Source organism: Ambystoma mexicanum, chromosome 1p (assembly GCF_040938575.1).
Source record: "Ambystoma mexicanum isolate Mex_15411 chromosome 1p, UKY_AmexF1_1, whole genome shotgun sequence".
Taxonomy (NCBI): domain Eukaryota; kingdom Metazoa; phylum Chordata; class Amphibia; order Caudata; family Ambystomatidae; genus Ambystoma; species Ambystoma mexicanum.
The window spans coordinates 804447187-804468845 of record NC_090921.1 but is presented as its reverse complement, the minus strand read 5'-3'; the positions used below and the strand labels follow the sequence as shown (position 1 = coordinate 804468845).

The 21659-nt window shown below is 42.3% G+C and overlaps 1 protein-coding gene across 1 annotated transcript in view; it reads right to left on the bottom strand.

Moving 5' to 3' along the window:
• Positions 1-15874: 15874 nt before the first annotated feature.
• LOC138565087 (uncharacterized) overlaps positions 15875-21659 on the bottom strand; it is a 110780-nt gene continuing 104995 nt past the window's right edge. The window contains exon 6 of the mRNA XM_069642957.1: positions 15875-16417. Within this exon, the coding sequence (XP_069499058.1) occupies positions 16328-16417 (90 nt within the window). The 3' untranslated portion in view covers positions 15875-16327. The remainder of the gene's footprint in view (positions 16418-21659) is intronic.

The window sequence follows — 21659 nt, the reverse complement described above, 5'->3', positions numbered from 1 at the left end:
TTGTTCCTGGTTGTGCACGCGAGAAAAGAGTTCTCCCTTTTTATTTGTGGATTGCGGGCCAAGTAGGGGTGGATGTCCATGACTTTCGCCTTCCTTTGCCAGCGGGGAGTGTTTTCGCTCCCACCCACTGGTGTGTGCTGATGTGTGGGTGTATGGGCACCTTCCCACCCAACAAACAATATTTTTAAAAAGTTATCCAAAAAAGGAGCATGTTTGCACCTTTGTGTTCTTCATCATAAATGGAAGTGTAGAAGAATTGTAATACTAATTGATGTGTGTCTAAAAAAGTCATATCTGGTTTAAAGAAATTGTGTGATAAAGTAACTGCTTATAGTCCTGGTTTGACACAGACTTTCAGATTGTTATTAATGATATGAGTAAGAACATTTGAAATTCTCAGAAAAAGCAAACCCTCTGTTTTTTCAGAAGCATGTGCCATTTGGTCTGTTCACTCCTGTTTTGGGCCACTTCCATTCAAACGGCCTTCATGAAAGGAAAGAGCAGACCATGGGCTCAAGAATGCAAATAGAATATGATAAGGCAAATTTGTTTACTGAGGACAACCCCAATAATATACACTGGAGTTTATCTGTCCAGGATCACTGTATCGTTCAGTAGCAGAGCCAGGATAATTGCCTATGCATGTTAGTTTGGCAATCTCTAATTTGCCTACCTAACCACCTCTTCCGGCTAATGCATGATACTTTCCATTTTGGGTGTTATAAACACCTGCTGCTATGTTCATTATTATGAACACATATTTTTGTTGCAGGCATGTTGTTTAGTAGCACAGTGAGTGGTACTATCATCAGAATTCATAAACACATGTTTATCAATCTCAGAAAAGGCAAAGTGAGTCTCGCTGGGAATTGGTACTTTCACCTGCTTTCTCACAATCCTTCTTCATCATACTCTGATTCGTTTGTCACAATCCTTCTGCTGCCCCCTTCTCTGTCTTTCTCCTTTGTCAGAGTCTTTCCCTTCATAAGCCCTTCAACACAGTGCTTCTCATTCGACACAGTGCTTCTCCTTCATCAGTCTTTTATCACAATCCTTCGACCGTCATTATAGACCTCCATTACAGTCTTCTTCTTTGTCATAGCCATTCGACTTCATCACATTCCTTCATCATGTCCCTCCTTCATCATAATACATCAGATGCTTTCTCCTGCGTTGAGGTCCATTGTAAAAGAGCTTCTAACTTGTCACAGTCTTCCTCTTTCATCAGAGTTCTTCTCCTTCATCAAAGTCTTTCTCCTTTGTCATAGTCCTCACAGTTCATTTTTATCACAGTCCTTCGTCACAATTCTCTTTCCTCACAGTCCTCCCACAACCCAGTCCTCCATCATTACAGTCCCCCGTCACAGTCGCACATCATCACAGTAGTTCTCTTTTGAAACAATCCTTCTCATTCATCACAGTCCTTTTTCCTCATCAAAGTCATTCTCCTTCATTACATTCCTCTCACATCACAGCCCTTCCCCTTAATCAACCCTTAATCAGATCCCTTCCGGTTTGTCATAGTCCTTCTCCTTCATCACAGTCCTTCTACATTACAGACGTTGTCCTTCATCAGTGCTACATCACAGCCCTTCTCCTTCATCACAGCTCCTGTCCATCATGGCCCTCCTTAATCATAGTACATCTCAGACTTTCTCCTGCATCCAAGTCCTTTATAGCAGTGCTTCTACTTTGTCACAGTCTTCCTCTTTCGTCAGAATTCTTCCCCTTCATCATAGTCTTTCTCCTTTGTCACAGTCCTCACAGTTCATTTTCATCACAGTCCTCCTTCATCATAGTCCTCTTTCCTAACAGTACTCCCATAAATCAGTCCTCTTTCATTACAGTCCTTCATCACAGTTATACATCATCAAAGTCATCCTTCTTACTTCTCATTCATCACAGTCCTTCTCCATCACAGCCCTTCTCCATTCTTTCAGTCGTTCTCCTTGATCACAGTCCTTCATTGCCAGTGCTCCTCTTTGATCACAGTTCTTTTCTTTCACCACAGTCTTTCTGCTTAGCCGTAGTCTGTCTCCTTAACAATAGTCTGTCTCCCTAGCCATAGTCTTTCTCATTCACACAAGCCCTGCCCCTTCTTCACAATCCTTCATCTGAGCCCTTGTCTATAGTCCTTTTCCTCCATCACAACCCTTTATCAAACCCCCACTTGTCAAAGTCGTTCTACTTTATCACAGTCGTTCTTTGAAGCAGAATCATCCTCCATCATAGTCCTTCAAAACATTTTTTTGTCACAGTCTGTCTTATACATCACAGTGCTTTCTCTTCATCAAAATCCTTTGCTTTTGTCATAGTCCTTATTTACAGCCCTCTTTCATCACAGCCTCAATCACAGTACTTCTCCTTTGTTATATGTTTCTCTTTAATCATATTTCTTCTCCTTTATCCCCATCCTCATCCTTTTGTCACCACCTTCATCACAATCATTCTTCCAAATCACAGTCTCCTCCCCCAGTTCTTTTTCATCATCACAGTTTTCCTTAATGTCCTCCATCAAAGTCCTCCTTCATTAGAATCCTGATTCATTACAGTCCTCTGTTGTCAGTCATACTTCATCACAGTCCGTCTCCTTTGTCACAGTCCTTCTTATTGATCAAACCACTTCTCCTTCATTCCATTCCATTTCCTTTTACACTTTTCTTTTCCTTGATCAGAGAACTTTCTTCATTTTCAGTGTTTGCTTTTATCACAGTCCTTTTCTTTCATTAAAGTCTTTCTCCTTAATCATAGTCTTTTTTCCCCTCATAGTTTGTCTCCTTCATCACAGCCTTAATTTGTCACAAGCCCTTCGGATTCATCAAAGTCTTTCCTCTTCATCCCAGTCCATTTCCGTTGTCACAGTCCTTGTCCTTTATTCTAGTCCATCTTCATATTCCTACTTTGTCATAGACTTTATTCACAATCATTTTCTTTTGTCACAGTCCGTTTCCTTTCCCTTCATCAGTCATGTATCACAGGCCTTTTCTTTTGTCAGAGTCCCTCCTTACACTTCTTCTCCCTTCTAAGTCCTTCTCTTTCATCACAGTTCTTGGTCTTTTTAACAGTCATTCTCTAACATCCTAGTCATTTATCACAGTCCTCCTTCATCACCCTCCAACACAGTCCTTTTGGTTCACCACAGCCCTTCATCACAGTCCTTTTCATTTGTGGTAGTCTTCCTCTTTAGTCATAGTTCTTGCATTTTGTGTTTATTTTTATAGAGAGGTTTATGCCAACTTAACAAAAAATAAACAATGTATCATACCATATGCAGGTTGTAATGTTGTTGAAGTTAAGAGGAAAGAAGGCAGTCCTTGAGGCAGGAATGGAACTCAAGATAGGAGGAGAGAGTACGGAGAGGAAGAAGAAGTGTGTTCCAATGCCTTGGTGCAAGCAGTGGAACAGAAAAAGGAAAAGAGATGGGGAGCAGAGAGAGCATGAAGGGGTGCAGAAGGAAATGAGGGGACAGATTGTGACTAGACAGAGAAGGTTAAAGAGCAGACAAAAATAGAAAGGAAGCCAGCAAACGAGATGCTAGAGCCAGAGAAATTGAGTCACGAGACGATAGGGAGAAGAGGAGATGTATAGATGAGTGGTAAACAGATAGAAGATGACTCAGATGAGAAGCAGGAAGACCAAGAAGAAGACTAGAGTAGAACAAATGAGATAACATTTTTGATGAAACAAGCATCTACATAGCATGAAAAGAGAGAAAAGGCCTTGGTTTGCGATTATTGTAGAGATGGAAATGACAGAAATGGGAAAGAGCAGAAATATGATATAGGAAGGTTAGAGAAGAGTCAATGTGTACACTGAGATTAGAAACAGATAGAGAGATAGGAAGTAAAGCAGGTGGAAATAAAATAAAAGTAAGGGGAGTGGCGTAGGATATTAGTAACAGGAAAGAAAATATACTTAGTCCTGGACGGATTGGGGAGGAGAAAGTGATCACATATTCAAAACTGGATATCTAGGAGACAGGGAGTGAGGGTGGCATGAATGGATGGGGCAAAGGAAGAAAATTATAGGAAAAGCTGTGAGTAATCAGCATAGAAGTTACCAGACAGACCACAGGAAGTGATGATAGAAGCAAGAGGAATTGTGCAGAGAAAAAAGAAAGGATGACCCAGAACTGAGCCTGTAGGTATGCCATGTTGAAGAGGAAATATAGACGATATGTGGCCAGCCCATGAGACAGAGAGGGTGCGGTTAGAAAGGTATGGACTAAACCGGCAGAGAACGGTGCCTTTAAAACCCAGGGAGGAGAGAAAGCAGAGTAGAAGAGGGTGGTCAACAGTATCTAAAGCTGCTGACAAATCAAAGCTAGCCAAAAGAGAGGACTGTTTAGCAAAGCTAGCTAACAGAAAATAATCACAGATGGAAAGAATAGCGGTTTCAGTTGGGTGACAAGGACGAACGCCAGATTGGTAAAGAAGGAGAACATTCTTCTCTTTCTTCAAAGTCCTACTCCTTCTTCACCATTCTTCTGTTTTGTCACAGTCCTTCTCATTAATCACCATTGTCCATCATAGTTATTTTTCCTCCTTCATCACAATCCTCTGCCACATTCTGCATTCCTCACAGTCCTCTTAAAGCACAGTCCTCCTTCATTACAGTCCTCCTTCATTACAGTCCTCCTCTGTCACAGTCATCCATCATCATAGTCCTTCTCCTTGTCATAGTCCCTATATTCCATCACATTATGTCTCCTTCATCATAGTCGTTCTTCACAGGCCTTTTCTTTTGTCACAATCCTTCACCACAGTCCTTCTGCCTTGCCACAGTCATAGTTCGGTGTCAGTATTTCTCCTTCATCACATTCCTTTTTTCATCACAGTCCTTTTCTGTTATCACAATCCTTCCTTACAGTCATTCTCCTTCCTCAAAGCCCTCCTTTGTCACAGTCCATCAAAGTCCCTCTCCTTCATCACATCCCTTCATCACAGTCCTTCCCCTTTGTCATGTTGTTTCTCCTTAATCATAGTTCTTCTGTTTTGTCATATACATTCTCTTTCATCACCATACTTCTCCTTCATCACAGTCCTTCCTTTTTATCACGGTTCTCCTTCACAGTTCTTTTTCATCAGCCCACCTTCATCACCTTACTCTGCCACAGACTTCATTCCTCATGGTCCTCCTACAGCACAGTCCCTCCTTAATCATCAACCTACTTCATTGCTCTTTTTCTTCAGCCCTCATTCATCACAGTTCTGTGCCAGAGACACCATTCCTCACAGTCCCCCTATATCTGAGTCCATACTCATCACAGTCCCCATTTGTCACAGTCATTCATCATCATAGTCTTTCTCCTTCATCACAGACCTTCCCCTTCATCACAGTATTTTTTCTTTGTCACCGTCCCTCCTCAATGTCACTCCTTCTCTTTCATCACAGTCCTTTTCTTTCATCATAGGCTTTCTTCTTCACCATAATCCATCCCCTTTATCATAGTCCTTCTCCTTCATCACAGTCCGTTTAATTCCTCAATTTCCGCCTTCATCACAGTCCATCATCAATACAGAATACTCCATCATGGTCCTGCATCACATCCTTTTGTCTCAATGCTTCTGATTCAACACAGTCCTTCTACTTTGTCATAGTCCTCCTTTAGTGCAGTCCTTCGTCACAGTCCTTCTCTTTTGTCACAGTCCTTGTCCTTCACATAATCCTTCTTTGCAGTCTTTCATCACAAACATTCTCCTTCATCACAGTCCTTTGTCATAGTTCTCTTTTTTCATAGAGTTTGATCACAATTATTATCTTTTGTCACAGTCATTGTCCTTCCCCTTCATTACAGTCCTTCTTCATGACAGTCCCTTTTTTTATCACAGAACTTTTCTTATGTCAAATTTCTCCCTTAAATTGTCAGTCCAAAAATACTAACCACCCCTTGGGCAGAAGGAAATGCATGATTAATTGGTTGGCCGAAGACCAATCGCCTCATTTACAGTGTTGAGAATATATACTCATTAGTTATTACGTAGCTATCAGTTCAACTAGAGTGAGGCTATTTTAAGATGACCAGAATCGCCATTTTGTTTTCTCTCTGCTCTCTCTAACGTTGCCACTTTGCCTCATGTAAAACTGCTTTACTGTAGATATTATTTCGCTTCAATGAACCAAGACTAAGAAAGATGTTGAAACATTACACTGGAAAGCCAGACAGAAATGCCCGATTCCCTCCCTCACATATCCTTGAAGGCAGGGAGCAAGGCATTTTAATCAGTACACGAATGCCAGCGAGTCTCCTGAAAGAATAGCAATGTATGAAACTAGCATTTAAAGAGTTGAATTATGTTCTTCTTTACGGCCCCGCTTTCTGAGCACAGTGAGGCCCCGGAGAGCGGGCTGACCTCTAGAGCGAGAATCGAAACTAAGAGATAATGAGGCCTGGTATGTGCCAGTCTCCTATGCGCAGCTTGCCCATGAAAACAGAAACGCTGTGTTCTCGCAAATAAAGAATGGTGTCTGTAAAATTGGAGATTGCAAACCGTTACTAAATATGGTGGTCTAAGGTGTCATATTTGTCACAATGGTCAATCATCGCATCTAATTCAAAGGGAAATTAATTGGGGGCGGCATTGAATGTGTCATACTGTGTCATTGCTGATTGTAAGGTGCTCCTTTTGTATATATGTAACTGATGTACGTCTCTCACTCTCTTGCGTCCCCCAAGGTCTGTTAGACAAACATCGCGTGGCGTGGGACCATTTGGCCAACTGGGACTATTTTGTATTGCAATAAACCCTAGATTTTGGGAACAGAACCTCGTGTCTGGCGTATCCATTCATGTGTGGTGATTGTGCCTTGTTTCCACATCCGAGGGTCCCTCAGGGGCCCCTTCAAGATGTCTTCTCTTTTGGCTCGTACTTCTCCTTAATCACAGTCCTTCTCTTTGATCACAGACCTTCTCCAATTTTTACAATCCTACTCCTTCATCACAGTACTGGATTGTCAGTTCTTCTCCTTCATCACAGTCATTTTATTTTAAAAAAGAAATGTCATCTGAGTCATAATGTTGTTTCTTCATTATAGTTATTCTTGTCCATCATAGAACTTCTCCTTCATCCGAGTCCTCTGCTTGTTCAGAGTGATTCCTCATACTCCTTTTCTTCAAAAACAGTCCTTTACCATAGTCCTTTTGTTTCATCACAAGCCTTAATCACAGCCCTTTTAATAGTCCTTCGCCATCACAATCCTTCGCCTTCTTCATATTCCTCCTTCATCACAGACCTTCTTCACTGTAGAATCATCCATCATCATAGTCCCTTTGATTCATCACAGTCCTTCCTCTTCATCACAGTCCTTCTCATTTATCATTGTTCTTCTTCAGAGTTCTTCTCTTTCATCTCAGTACTCATCTGTCATAGTCCTTGTCATATGCCTGTAAATTTCCTTCATTGCATTCCTTCTTCATTGCAGTCCTTCTCCCATGTCAGTTTTTAATCAGACTCCTCCTTCACCAACCCTTCATCACAATCCTTCTCCTACTTCACAATCCTTCTCTTCACAGTGATTCATAATATTAGTTTTCCTTTGTCATAGTCATTGATCACATTCGTTCTCTTTTGGCACATTCTGTGTTTTTCTCATTTATCAGTTCTTTGCTTTCATCAGAGTCCTTCTCCTTCATCAAAGACTTTCATCATAGTCTCTCTCTGTTGCCATAGTCTCTAGTCAAACCCCTTCTCCTTTTCCACAGTCCTTGCACTTCTCCCTTTTCAGTCCTTCCTCTTCATCACAGTCCTCCTTCATCACAGTCCATTTCCTTCATCACAATCCTTCTCTTTCATCAAAGTCCTTCACCACTGGCATTCTTCATCAAAGGCAGTCCTTCATCACAGTCCTTTATTAGTCCATCCCTTTCATTGCATTCCTTCTCCATTGTCATATTACTTCATTAGTTCTTCTCCTTCATCACAGTTCTCCTTCATCACAGTCCCACATCACAGTCCCTCCTCTTCATCAAAGTACTTTTACACAGCCCTTCTCCTTCATCACAGCACTTCTCCTTCATCACAGTCCTTCATTACAGTCATCCTTCATCATAGTCCATCACAATCTGTCTCCTTCATCACAGTACTTTGTCATAGCCTTCCTCTTTAGCCAAAGTCCTTCCTCGTTATCACAATTCTTCTGCTTTGTCACAGCCCTCCTCCTTAATCACAATATGCCATCAAAGTCCTTTTTCATCACATTCCCCCATCTGATTCCTCATGATCCTCCAACATTGCTGTCATCTTTAATTACTTTTGTCAATGTCCTGCTTCGCCAGAGTCTTCTTTTGTCACAGTCCTTCTCATACATCACAGTATTTTCATGTTAGCATACTTAGTCCTTGCTCTTAGTCATTTTCCATTGTCATTCATTTCTCCTTCATCACTGTCCTTTTCTTTTGTCATAGTCTTTTTCCTAAGCCACCGTCTTGTACCTCTATTATGGTCCTCCTCCTTCATCGTACTGTTTCTCCTTCTCCATACTCTTTATCCTTCACTATAGTTATTTGCTTCATCACAGCCCATTTTCACAGGCCTTATCCTTCACGGCTGTCCTTCATTATAGACCTTCTCTTTCCTCACATCCCTGAGATGCAGAAACTTCCTTCATCACCGCCTGTTTTCACAGTCTGACTTATTCATCACAGTCCTTCCTCATCATTACTGACCGTCTCCATTGTCATAGTCCTTCTTTACAGTAATTCTCTTTCATCACAATCCTCCATTGTAGCCCTTCTCTTTTGTCATAGTATTCCTCTTTATTAATAGTTCTTCTCCTTCGTCACCATCCTTCTGCTTGGCACATACTTTCTTAATCATCATCCTCCATGGCAGTTCTTTTTCATCAGTCCTCCTTCATCGCAGTACTTCGCCACAGTCATCGTTCCTCACAGCCCTCCAAAAGCACAGTCCTACTTCATTACAGTGCTCCTTTGTCACAGTCATCATCATCATAGTTCTTCTCCTTCATCAGAGTCCTTCTTCTTCATCGCAGTCCTTAACCTTTTTCACAGTCCATCTTCAATGTCAGTCCTTCTCTGTCATCACAGTCCTTTACATTCACCATAGTCTTACACCTTCATCATAGTCCTTCACCTTCATCACAGTCCTTCATCACCATCACTCTCGTTCATCACAGTCCTTCATCACGGTTCTTTTCCTCCATCATAATCTTTGATCAAAGTTCTTCCCTATTGACATAGCATTCTCCTTTGTCACAGTCATTTTCCTTCCTCCTTCACCCCAGTCATTCTTCTTTGTTGCAGAACCATTCTTATCATAGTCTTTCATCACATCCTTTTCTCAAAGTCCTGTTGATTCATCATAGTCCTAACAATTCATCATGACCCTTTTGTTTTGTCATAGCTTTTCACTGTCCTTCGGCAGTCTTTCTCTTTATCACAGTCCTAGTCGTTCACCATAGTCCTTTATCACTGTCTTTCATCATAGTCCTCTTCATTATTCACAGTCCATCTTCATCATATTACCTCAACAAGGTCATTTTCCATGTTATAATCCTTTTCCCTTGCCAGTCCTTCTTTTTAACCACAGTCCTTCTTCTTTGTTACAGTCCTGTGAACTACTCCTTCCTTATCATACATCACAGACTTCATTTATCATTCCTTATGTTTTGATATACTCCTTCTAATCGTTCATTACAGTCCATCCCAATCCATCTCCTTCATAATGGTCCTTCACCAGAGTTCTTTGTTACTGCCTTCCTCTTTAGTCATAGTTCTTCTCCTTCTACAAAGTCCTTACCCATTATCACCATTCTTCTGCTTTGTTACAGTCCTCCTTAAATAGTCATAGTTCTTCTACTTCATCATAGTCCTCCTCCTTCATTACCATGCCTCTGCTTTGTCACAGTATTTCTCCTTAATCACCATCGTCCAGCATAGTTCTTTTCATTGGTCCTCTTTCATCACAGTGCTCTGCCACAGTCCACATTCCTCGCAGTCCTCCTAAGGCACAGTACTCCTTCATTACAGCCCTCCTTAGTCATAGTCGTCAATCATCATAGTCCTTCTTCATCACAGTCCTTCTCTTTCATCACAGTCTTTCCCCTTTTTCACAGTCCATCTTCAATGTCATTTCTTCTCTGTCATAACAGTCCTTTTCATTCATCATAGTATTTCTCCTTCATCACAGTCCTTTATCACCACCACTATCCGTCATTGCAATCCTTCATCATGGCTCTCTTCCTTCACCATAAACGTTCATTACAGTCCTTTCCTTTTGTCATAGCCTTCTCCTTTATCAGAGTCCTTGACCTTCATCATAGTAATTCATTACAGTCTTTCATCACATTCCTCCTCATTCATCAAACTCCTTCTTCAGCACAGCCCATCTTCATCACAGTATTTCATCACAGACATCCTCCAAGTTATAGTCCTTTTCTTTTGCCAGTTCTTCTCCTTAACTATGCTCCTTCTCATTTCTTCCAGTTCTGTATCAGATTCCTTTGTTATCCTTCATGACTGTACTCTTTCATCATAGTCCTTATGCTTTGACAAAATCATTTGAATCCTTCTTCTTCTTCATAGAGTTTTCACAGTGCTTTTCCTTTATCACAGTCTTTTTTAATCATAGTCTGTCTCTTTTGTCACAGTCCATCTGCTTCATCATAGTCCTTCTGCTTTATCACAGTCCTTATCCTTTCTCATAGCCATTCTCCTTGATCAGCCATTCATTACAGTCCTTATACTTTGTTAGAGTCCTTCTAATTCATTGCAGCTATTCTCCTTTATTAGACCTTCATCACAGCTCTTCTCCATCACAGTGCTTCTCCTTTATCACAGTCTATTTTAAATAATAGTTATTTCCTTTGGTCACAGTGCTTCCCTACAGTCCTTCCCATTCATCACAGTCCTTCTCTTTCATCACAATACTTCATCACAGTCCACTTTTATCACACATACTTTTAAGAACTAAAGACTTAACTCAAGAGTGGAGTCGCAGCCGGACTGGACTCCCGGGTCCACACCAGTGAAGTAACTTGTCCGTAAGGTGCCCAGCCACAATGCGCCCCTGCATAGAACAGCAGGACGGGGAGTGCACCTAATCGAAATACAGGGTGAGGAAGGGTCTAAGGGGGTTGCTAGGGGAACACTTGGGAGGCGGGCCACGAGAGAACGTGATTGTGGCTAAAACTGAACTCCTTTCTTCCAGAATAGACCCATGGCAGCGCGAGTCCCCGGGGAAGGTCAATCCAACTCAGAAGCGATCCAGCCAAGTCGGGTGGCGTCCCTGTGGATACAATGTGAGCGTTACACTACCTGGGAGTTTATCCTAACATTATTAAAAAAGAAAATAAGTGACAAAGATGAGATGAAGAGTAGAAATACGAGATTTATAGTAAGCTTATTTAGCATTAAAGAAAATTAATATCGCAAGCATACAGATAGGAGAGTGCAGCAAGAGCAGAGAGGGTGTGAGATTGTTTTCTGGCACTGTTCTAGTGTCATGTATCTATATCATTTAAACGGCGAAAGAAATGTCTAAATCACTATAATAGTGTAACATAATTATGCATTTACATAAACTAGACACCACGTTGTAAAATAGATTTTGCTATTACAATAACATGATTGTCTATTCCTAGCGATGGGAGGAACAGCATGGAGAAAATGTTATGAAACCGTCAAGAGCTCATGTACAAAGAATGCGCCATAGCCAGAGGCGTAGGCAGGGTAGGGCCTGAGCAGGCAAGGCCCACCCAGAATCTGTAAATGCCCACTCTGCAGCACTGTGTGGGCATTTACAGATGTTAATGTCACTGCAGCGGGCCAACTACTTTAGCTTCAGGCCCCTCTGGGTATAGCCCCCACATAGGCACAGCTTTCACGGCAATAGCTTATAAGATGACAATGTGCATGCTTTACTTGTGATCACACATAATGGCCTATGCAACTATGTCTTGACATGACGTCGCCTGCAATCCACAAAGGATGAGAAAGCAACACCCCTTTAACATGTTCCCCTCGGATGTATATTATTGAGTGGGGTGACAAATGACACATTCCCTGTATGGCATCAACAGAAGATACCATAGTTCAGCTGGCAGGGTACAGAGGCTGGAAGTGACTTGCCTATTGCCAAAGCTGATGGGAAAATCCCTTGCTGCAGTAGAAGTGCAAATCCATCATATGGAAAATAGGTTGAGATTTGGGAGTCGGTCCCGGTGACAGAAGGTTGATACAAAAGAATATGTTGCCCTACATTTAAATACACATCATTTGTTATGGTTGACATAGACTGAAAAGGACACTTAAGGAGAGGTGTGAAAGAGCACTTGCTGATGGATTTTTGTGTGGCAGGTGGGACATGCAAGTAGGCAAAACAAAAGAAAGAGGTCCCTTTGCTAAAATCATTCATTTTTAAATCTGGAGACAAACATACTCTTTTTCTTATCTGTATGCATGAATGCTTACACTTTGCAGTGCAAAAAGAATTACCTTTAATTGATTTGATAAATGAATTTGAGCACATGTGTTTTCATGTTATTATCAAGCAAGTTTGGTTAACCTAAATAGACCTCTACTAAGAATTGAAATACATACAAGCTGACACTTTGAAATACTATGTTGTTTTTGTGGTTATTAAATGAAGATGTATGTCAATTGATAAAACTGAGCAATTAGTGGCTAGAATATCTCAGAAGGAGTTAGCATTTTTTTCAGCAGAACACAACATATGTTTGAGCTATATTCACTTGTGTACTAGCATCAGACGTGGCTTTACAAAAGCAGAAAAACACTTGTCATTTTAAGCTTTTTATAGATAAAGATAACTGTGGGTGGCTGGAACTGAATATATGAATTTTAGCCAAAGCTCAGCAGAATGCCTGTTTGAAGCCGGACTTCGGAAGATGTAATGTTGTCAGACACTGACAGAGGTCCACTTGCAATAGCTGAAGAAATGTAGCAGTGAAAGAGTCAACACTGAGAACTGTTTGTGGCTGAAATGGCACAGGTTTAGGGTTCCACGTGTGAGAATTAGGTCACTGTGCATACAGATCACTGAATTACTGCAGTCCAGCTTGGAATTACTAAGGAATTACTCAGGCCCATTCCCAACTATGTGTCATGTTACATACCAGTTTATTTAGTTTTCCCATGTGGGAGGAACATTTCAATGTTTGCATTAGCTACAAAATGAACACTGCCTTACAGGGCAGCTACACCCCAAAAGTAAATTACCCCAATTGACCTCACAGTCAAACATTTTAATTAAAAAATTTGATAAATTATCCCTGAAACATGCAGTAGATTTCTACAAAATGAAAGTGGTCCCGATTTTGTTGTGTGGTGTTGAGAGCATGGTGCTAGACAAAACTTGTCAATGGGAGGCCTTAGAAGCCAAGTATTGGAAGGAGATCCTAGGCTTACCTAAAGCAACCCCGACTGCAATGGTACGCTACGAACTGGGGTTGGTGTCTCTGAATGCACAGGCAAGGTGGAGACAATGTGCCCTGCTACGTAAGTGCCTTTTAGGTTTAAATAGTGGTACCATCTTGGAAGTTTTGACCTGTGCCTTGTTAAAATCACGCAATTCATATCCAGTGAAATGTGTGAAGTGTGTATTGACCCACATGATGGATGCAAATGTAACCCTGGAGCTGTTGCTCCAGAATCCAGACCGCGCAAAAGCAAAGACCTATTGCGCCGACTGGGAGGGGTCACTATCTAAGTGCTCGCTGCATAAAGATTTTAATGTTTGGACGTTTGGCCTGAAGCCTTATGGAATTATGGCAACGTACCTGGTGAAATGCTCATCTCCGGTAATTCAATCGGGGTTCCAAAGGTTTAGATTGAATTTATGGGGTACGCGTGATGTATTATCTAGCCGCAAACTCATCACTCCCGAACAAAACTACTGTAGATACTGTTTAGATGTACAGCAAAAAGAAACACTGCAACATTTGTTAGTAGACTGCCCATCCTTAACGTTGGTGCGTGAACGATGCTTTCAGAATACGATTGCCTTCCATACTTATACTTCAGGACATACATGGCAAATTATGTTCTCAACTCCAAGAGAAAGAGTACAGATCGCAATAGTTCAATATCTGAGAATGGTTCTCCCCAGCGTTGTTGACCCACTTTAGGATACATAGGGTTGGCATTTAGTAGGCCAAAGAAATTGCCACCCCTGTACCCTGCTGGGTCTGCAGGCCTAAACCAACATTTTGAAGAGTGTGGATTCTTCCCTGATTTTGTCTTAGGGCCCGACTGGCAGGTGACAAGAGTTTTGTCTGTTTTGTACTGTTTTAAAAAAAAATTACCCAAAGGCATGTGAAATGTAAATTGGCCTGTTATACTTGTGCATCTCTTGTAACCTTGGTATTTTAGTGATATTTTATCTTGGTGTTATTATCTTTTGTTGTGCATTTGTTATGTAGTTTCTGTAAACATTTGAAAAGTTGTGTATCAACTAAATCAAATTAAATCTAAAAAAAATACAAAAAAAGTATGCTTTCAGCCACCTAATAGAAGAGTTGCCTAGGGCTCTAAGTCTGCACTTTTTAATTCATACTATTTTTTAATGAACAGTGCATTTCCTTATTGAAAAGAGAGCCTGGCGGCCACTTACCCGCAACACGCACCCGATCCACCATATATGTTCCTAAGAAAAGACCCTGCCACTCTCCTGTGTTTGCAATAAATATAAATGTAAGTTTGTGGTCGAATTTCTCGGTGCAGTTTAAAATGATATGCATGGAAAACCATTTGTTTCCCTAGCTCAGCCTTTTTAAATTGCCCTGAGACTCTCAGCTTTAGCTCGAGCCTGAGCCCCACAAATCGTCAGCATCATTATCACCTGTATAGCGCCTTTCGGCATTGGTATGGTCCCAACGCGCTCTAGGTTCAATGCCCTTTGGGGACCAGAGTCCAGGTATAGGAAAAATCGTCAGAAGAGTTTAGAATGTCTGTGCATTTTAGCCATAGCGAAGTTGGACAGAAATCATTAAAGAAGCTAAAAAGACAGGAGTTCATGTTTTTTTACTTGTAATGGGGTCCCTGAATAGACACACTGTGGGGGTGGAGACCAGGCCCCTTTGCACTTTTGTGCGAAAGGACCCCTGCATGAAATGTTCAACTTTTCTATAATGTAGTGGAATATTGAAGTGCAAAACACAGGCAAAATCACCTTTATACCTTCCCTTTTCCACTGTGTTTGGTGAAAAGTGTAAATGACTTACTATTCATTCTTATGGAATCTGCCTGCTTTCACCAGGTGTAAAGGTCCGTCGGGTTCCTTAGGGTTCCCCTGGTGTGACACATGTATGATAATACATGTTGACGTTAAACCATGTGTTGTTTTGTTGCAGAGGAGCGCAAGGAAGCATGATGGACATGGTTTGTCAGTTCTTCGCTCACACTATGCTTTACAATAAAACGAAAATCCCAAATATCTTTTAAAAAGGTTGTTAAGACAGGGATGACAGATAAACTCATTTCTTAACACCTTCTTTAACCATACATATGACAAAACAACAAACGGTTTAACACCAGCCGGTATCCTGGCAAAAGTATGTTTGTTCTATAGGAATCCACTGTAAATGTATCCCGCAACTGTCCACTGCAGGCGGCCTTTACACTGTCCAACCACCTAGGCGTCAGCCTTTCCACTAACTGGTGGAACGTATCCGCATTATATGGGGAAGGACACCTTTACATAGAAGTTCAAATGGAGCCTGTCACATCAATGACATTTCCCCTTTAGGTAAAATGGCCGCTGTGACATTTGCATGCACTGTGAAGGCTGTAGAGGGACAGGTTGTTGACATTACATCATAACGCGGGAAAGAAGCTGGTCTTCAGACTTTGCTTTCAATTTGGACATGTATTTTAGGTTGGTAAACAGCCCAGGAACAGGTTACAATTGCTTTTTATTTCTAAAGGAAATGCAGGGAATATTCCAATGTATGCAGAGCATAAATCAATGTGGTGGTGGGATTACATTTCAGCGATTAAAACAGAAATCGTAATGAAACTCCAGTGCAATATGAAAACAAAATCTCACACCATTGTTCAAATAGGCAATACATGGCTACATAACACAAGGTGTATGTGTAGCACACATTTAACTTGTGCATTTGACTTACATTTTCTAGGCACGAGGGCAGAGATCGATTACTGTCTCTAATCTTTGTATTGGACATTGCTATATACATGTCCCTGTTGCCCATGCTCACATCATGTAGCAACACAAGTTGACTGAAGTTATAGGACATCCTAATGGCTCAGGATATTTATGATGTCATATCTGTCTTCTTGCAGGAGGAGGTCAATGCATCAACACAATGCAGAGGACGATATGCAAAGTCATATCTTCCTGCCACCGATCTCTCGCCAATGTTTCTTTCGCTGAACTTTCTTAGTGTCAAAATCAAGTTGCGCGTAGACGATGCCACCCTGTGCGTGAAAGTAATTGAAATGGTGTGAAAAACAGGAGCAATTGAAACATATAAATGAATGTATTCATAGCTAAATATGACAAGCAATGCAGTAGTATCTTCACTATAAATTCACAATTCACACTGCATATTCCTCGCCCCCTCACCTCAACCTTCAGCATGTGGTGCACTGCTTTTACATGGTTGGGATGGGAAATACAGAAAAGCATGTGGTGATGCTACTGAAGTCAATCAAGATGAATCATGTTTCGAAGGGAGAGGAAGCCCACGATGGAAGTGGCTATTTAATGTGCACCTTTGTACTGCAAATAGCCTCATGTTGCTCTCATGGTTGAAAGCAAGTTGTATGGTTCGGGTTTCTCTGTATTAATCAGAAATGTAATGACGCTTTGGAAACAATTGTTTTGGCCATGATATATGCAATATTGTCATTAGTTATATCTGTAAGGCTAATTATAGCTATGATTGGCTCCAGGTATACATATATTACTTAAGCAATAGAACCCGAGCGGCGGGGGCATTACCGAAGGCCCCGGGGCATTACCAGAGTCGGTAATGCCCCCGCCGCAAGGGTTCTATTGCTATTAGTATCCCGGCCCGCAAAATTTGCGTGATCGGGGTACTAAAAGCAATTTTTTTCTGTCCCGAAACGCTGTGGCGTTTCAACGCTGCAGCGTTTTGGGACAGAAAAAAAAAACGACCAAGAAAATGGCCACCGCCATGGAAAGGGAAAACGGAGTCCGTTTTCCCTTTCCATGGCGGCCATCGGGAGCGGACGCGCTGGAAACACGAGTGTTCCCAGCGCGTCCGCTCCCGAAAAAGGATAAAAAGAAAGGTAATTGGGGTTGGGAGGGCGGGCAGTGGGATGGGGGAAAAAGGAAAAAATAAAAGTACCTGCGTCCCCGGCAGGGGACGAGGGAAGCCCCCAGCCGTGTGGAGGCGCAGAGCAGGGATGGCCCCGCTCCGAGTCTCCACACTGCTGGAGGCTTCCCTCGTCCCCTGCTGGGAATGCAGGATCTAGAAGGTAAATTGGGGGGCGGGTTGCAGATAGGGGAGTGAAAAAAAAAAAAGACTTACCCGAGTCCCCGGCGGGGGGGCGAAGGCAGCCTCTCAGCCGCGGGAAGGCTCGGAGCGGGGATGGCCCCGCTTCGAGCCTCCTCATTGGCTGAGGGGCTGCCACGCCCCCCGCCGGGGACAAAGGGCTTGGAATCCCGACGGAGGGATTCCCGGCCAGGTAGGGACCTGGCGAGAGCCAATCAGAATGCTTGTTGCATTCTGATTGTCTCTCGCCGGGGTACTAATTACATATATGAAATAATTTACCTCCAAAAAAATTCCATACTCACTGTTTGGCCTGCAACCCAAAGCCCACACCCTACCCATGCTCACTCCATAATAGCATGGGCGCAATTTTAGAGGGTAGAAGGGGGTTTGTCCCCCCCAACTTTCGGTTGCACACCATTTAGTCCCCCTCATTTGGCAAGGGCCCCTTTCCTTTAGATGTCATGTCCCCCCAACATTTTCAGCAAAGTTACTCCACTGCATAACAGTCTAAGCAAACGTTAATCTTGAATCTTCTCTCCGTGAACAATGTTGTACCGCTCCCAAACTTCCAGGAAATGGATTCTGTCACTATGCCACCTCTGTCCTGACTGAATTAATGTAATGAACTATAGCTCAGACTACCAAGTAGCGTAACAGCTATCTGTTTCTTCAAAGTGTGATACTAGAATTCTTTGCCTCCTAGATCGCTTGTACCATTTAGCTACATTTACACCTCTTCAATGGCTCGCCATATATCACGGAATACAATTCAAAGCTCCCCCCTGCCTCACTCACAGATCATGCCATCCTACCTTTAGGTTTTCTTCTATAGACATCTGCTTTAAAGCCGTATCATGCAACACAGCATCAAACCACTAGGACTTTGCATCGCAGATTGACTCGAACCGATGGATCATCACATCACACATCGACCCAACCAGCGGTCTTGAAAGACGCTCCGTTGTCGGACTGCTGCTGGTGGTCGCTTCGACCCGTACTGCCTGATACTGCTTTGGAATTGCATGGAGCACATGCTCAACCTGACTCAAAGCTGACTTGCTGCCTGGGCCAATGCGACTCGACACTGATTCAACCCACAGACACAACCACTCAAAGTTCGACTCGACACTGTTGATAACCAAACATTGGACTAAGGGATTTTCTGAACTGACCCTGTCCCTCTGGCCCACATTTTGGGGCCCTAAAGACTGGCTAAGTCCTTTTGCTCCTTTTTCTACTGGAAGAAATGGCCTTTTAAATTCATTGTGGTTGCTGATTAACTTTTAACCCTTGTTGCATTACCCAGAGTGCTACAGCTTTCTATTTTGTGCATGTTCTATATTCTCTCTTCAGGGGTGGGGTTTATATATATAGTGTTTTAATATTTATTTGTACATTGTTGCACTTAATTAAAGTGTATATATTTTTATAGAAGCTTGATAGGACATTCCTTTTATTTTGGACTGTTGTACTTTGCTGTTCGGGTTGTTACTGGGTCACAGTTACACCCCTTCTGACATTATAGCCTTCCCTCGGCCCCACGTTAACACAAAAAGCTGTGTCTATTTTACCTTCATGATTGGGATCACTGTTTGTAGAGATTTGGGGGCTGAGTAGGCGGTTTAGACACTACTCATCCTTAAACTCTAGCGGAGCAGGTCATTTCATCACAATATGCCTTTCACAACACTCCTCAAAACCCTCCCCTTTAAACAAAGTCACATTTAGAATGCTCTGGTTCTCCTCTGTAGTTATGACAAGCATGAATTAATGATTTATATCGCAGTGTGTGCTATAGAAGAAGTAACCCCACATACTCACTCGGATAACCCTACAGCGAAAGAATGGGACTGCGGCAAAACTCTACAGGACAATAATGGAAGAGAGGTCTACCTAACTAAATATATGCGTGTCGGTTTGGAAAGAAGAAACGTGTGTTCCTGGATGTGTGAAGCGATGTGGAAAAGGAGTTAATCCTTGCTCGGTGTGGCGGGAACGACACAAATACAATTCTTTGGACCACGCTGCTCATGTGATGGGCAGACCTCACGGAAACTGGCAGCTGGTGATAATGCGTTGACTGCAGAGGAATATTAAGTCTCTTGCTGTTTGATGCCCTAAGTTAAATGAATGCGGATATTGCATATGTTGGAAGAGATGCATGCGGGCAGAGGTCACCCTTCCTTTGCCCCTGCAATTATGGTGACTCAGGACAGTGCCTTGACCCTCACATTGCAACTTGTTGTCTCTTGCCTAAATTGATCGGGTTGGCTTTGTGACCATCACATCTTGCTAGAAGCAACTGAACAGCCTCACCTCTTTGGGGTAGAGAAATTGCTCTTCAGTGGTTTAGATTGGATCCAGAAATGTGATGTGCCCTGGAGGACATTTGAATATTACCTAGCTTTTCCAATTTTCTGCCTCAACAAACAGAACCCCCCCCCCCCCCACCTTTCTTTCCACAATGTCTTAACTTGAGGCATTCACTGTATGGAACCACTTGATAGCTCCCTCGTTACGCTACATGTTATTGTTCCTTGGTGGTTGTGATGCTTGTGTTTGCGTCTGAATCTTCCCAAGTTCCCACCTCCCATTCACTGGTCCCCTTTGTACAATAAGCATGCACACGGTCATGTGTTTCTCTGTTCATATACAGGGGAAAATGGTTGGGTTCACTCCATGGCTGCTACAGTTATGCAACATGTCTTCTGCATTCCTGCAGTGAGGACAGTGTCCTTTGTAGGGTGCAATGATTTCATGTGATCTGTTTGAGTGTTAAAAGGGTATATCCAAGTATCAGACTGTCAGGCTTGGACTTGGTACATAATCAGCATTTCAACACCGTTTATCATTGCTATGATTATGATAATCAGCTTTGCATGGCCTTCTTTAACCCCCTTGAGTAATGTGCCTGAATGGGCCACAGCCCAGACCCCATCAGAGCAAGGATGGCCAATAGCTGGCTCTGGCTTATCCAGGGCAAGATTGAACTACGTGTCCTAGGGCTCATTGAAACCACTCATAACTGCCCCCCCCCACTCTCTTTTGTTGTTCGTTTCTGTGCAACATCGACAACCCCATTTCCTAATATGTGAGTACTAATGGGCTCCTCCATGGGATTTCATGTGACCTGTTTGAGCATTACATTGGTATATCCAATTGTCAATCTAATCTGACTTGGGTTTGTTACTTTTTCAGTTTCTGTGTTCCCAATAAACAAATTTGAACATGAAAAAATAAAACACTGGCTGTATGAAATTAGCAAGCCGAAGTTGGAAGGATGGACGTTATAAAGTCATTGGTTACTACAAAGTATCTACGTTTGCAGCTAGCACCTGGTAAATCATCAATAAATACATAAAATCCTGAAGTGGCCTGTTCCAGCTTTGACATGGGTACAGATTACATATGTTAGTTATGATTATGGTCATTCCTTTGGATCAGGGTTGAAAGCCTAAAATGGAAATGTTCGAGGGAGAAAAGACCGAAGATTATTTTTCCGAAATAACTTTTGGTCTTTTCTCCCATGAACATTTTTGACTTGTCCCCCGCCCCACCTACACCCCCAAACCCCTATTTAACTTACTGCCGACTCACTGTGTCCCTGCAATGCCTGTTCCCTTTCACTTCCGTGGTCGGGAACTGGTGCCGCAAGGTCCTTTCCTTTTTTCTTGGGTTTTTTTCAGGACTGGCTGCGGGGGACCCCCCCGCAACCTCCACTCACAATATAGTACACCCCCTGCCACCGAATGGGGGATTTGGTCGAGCTTTTCAGCCGTTCTGTATTTTCAAATGTCCGAAAGTCGACCAAATCTCCCATTCAGACTTTTAATCTCTGTCTTTTTGGCTGATTCCATTATTTTAAGTGTTATTATATCCCTCATTTGTAACCATATATTGAATTACAAATTTTAGCATCCTAATGCCTGTGCTAAGCCTGAAAGTTGCAGAGTACTAGTAATGCGTTTTAAGAAATCAGGATGGTTGCTTACAGCACAACAACACAATTAAGATTGAGCAGAGAGAATGGATGAGAACATTAGAATAATACTATATATTCCTTTATGGAGGATCAAGCAGTGCAAAGAAATGCCAGTGTTAACCCCAATTCACAAATGCATTAATTCCCACAGCTCTTCCCAATAATCCCGTAAACCCATGGCACACAATCCCATACGTGTCCAGCTTGTCTTTGC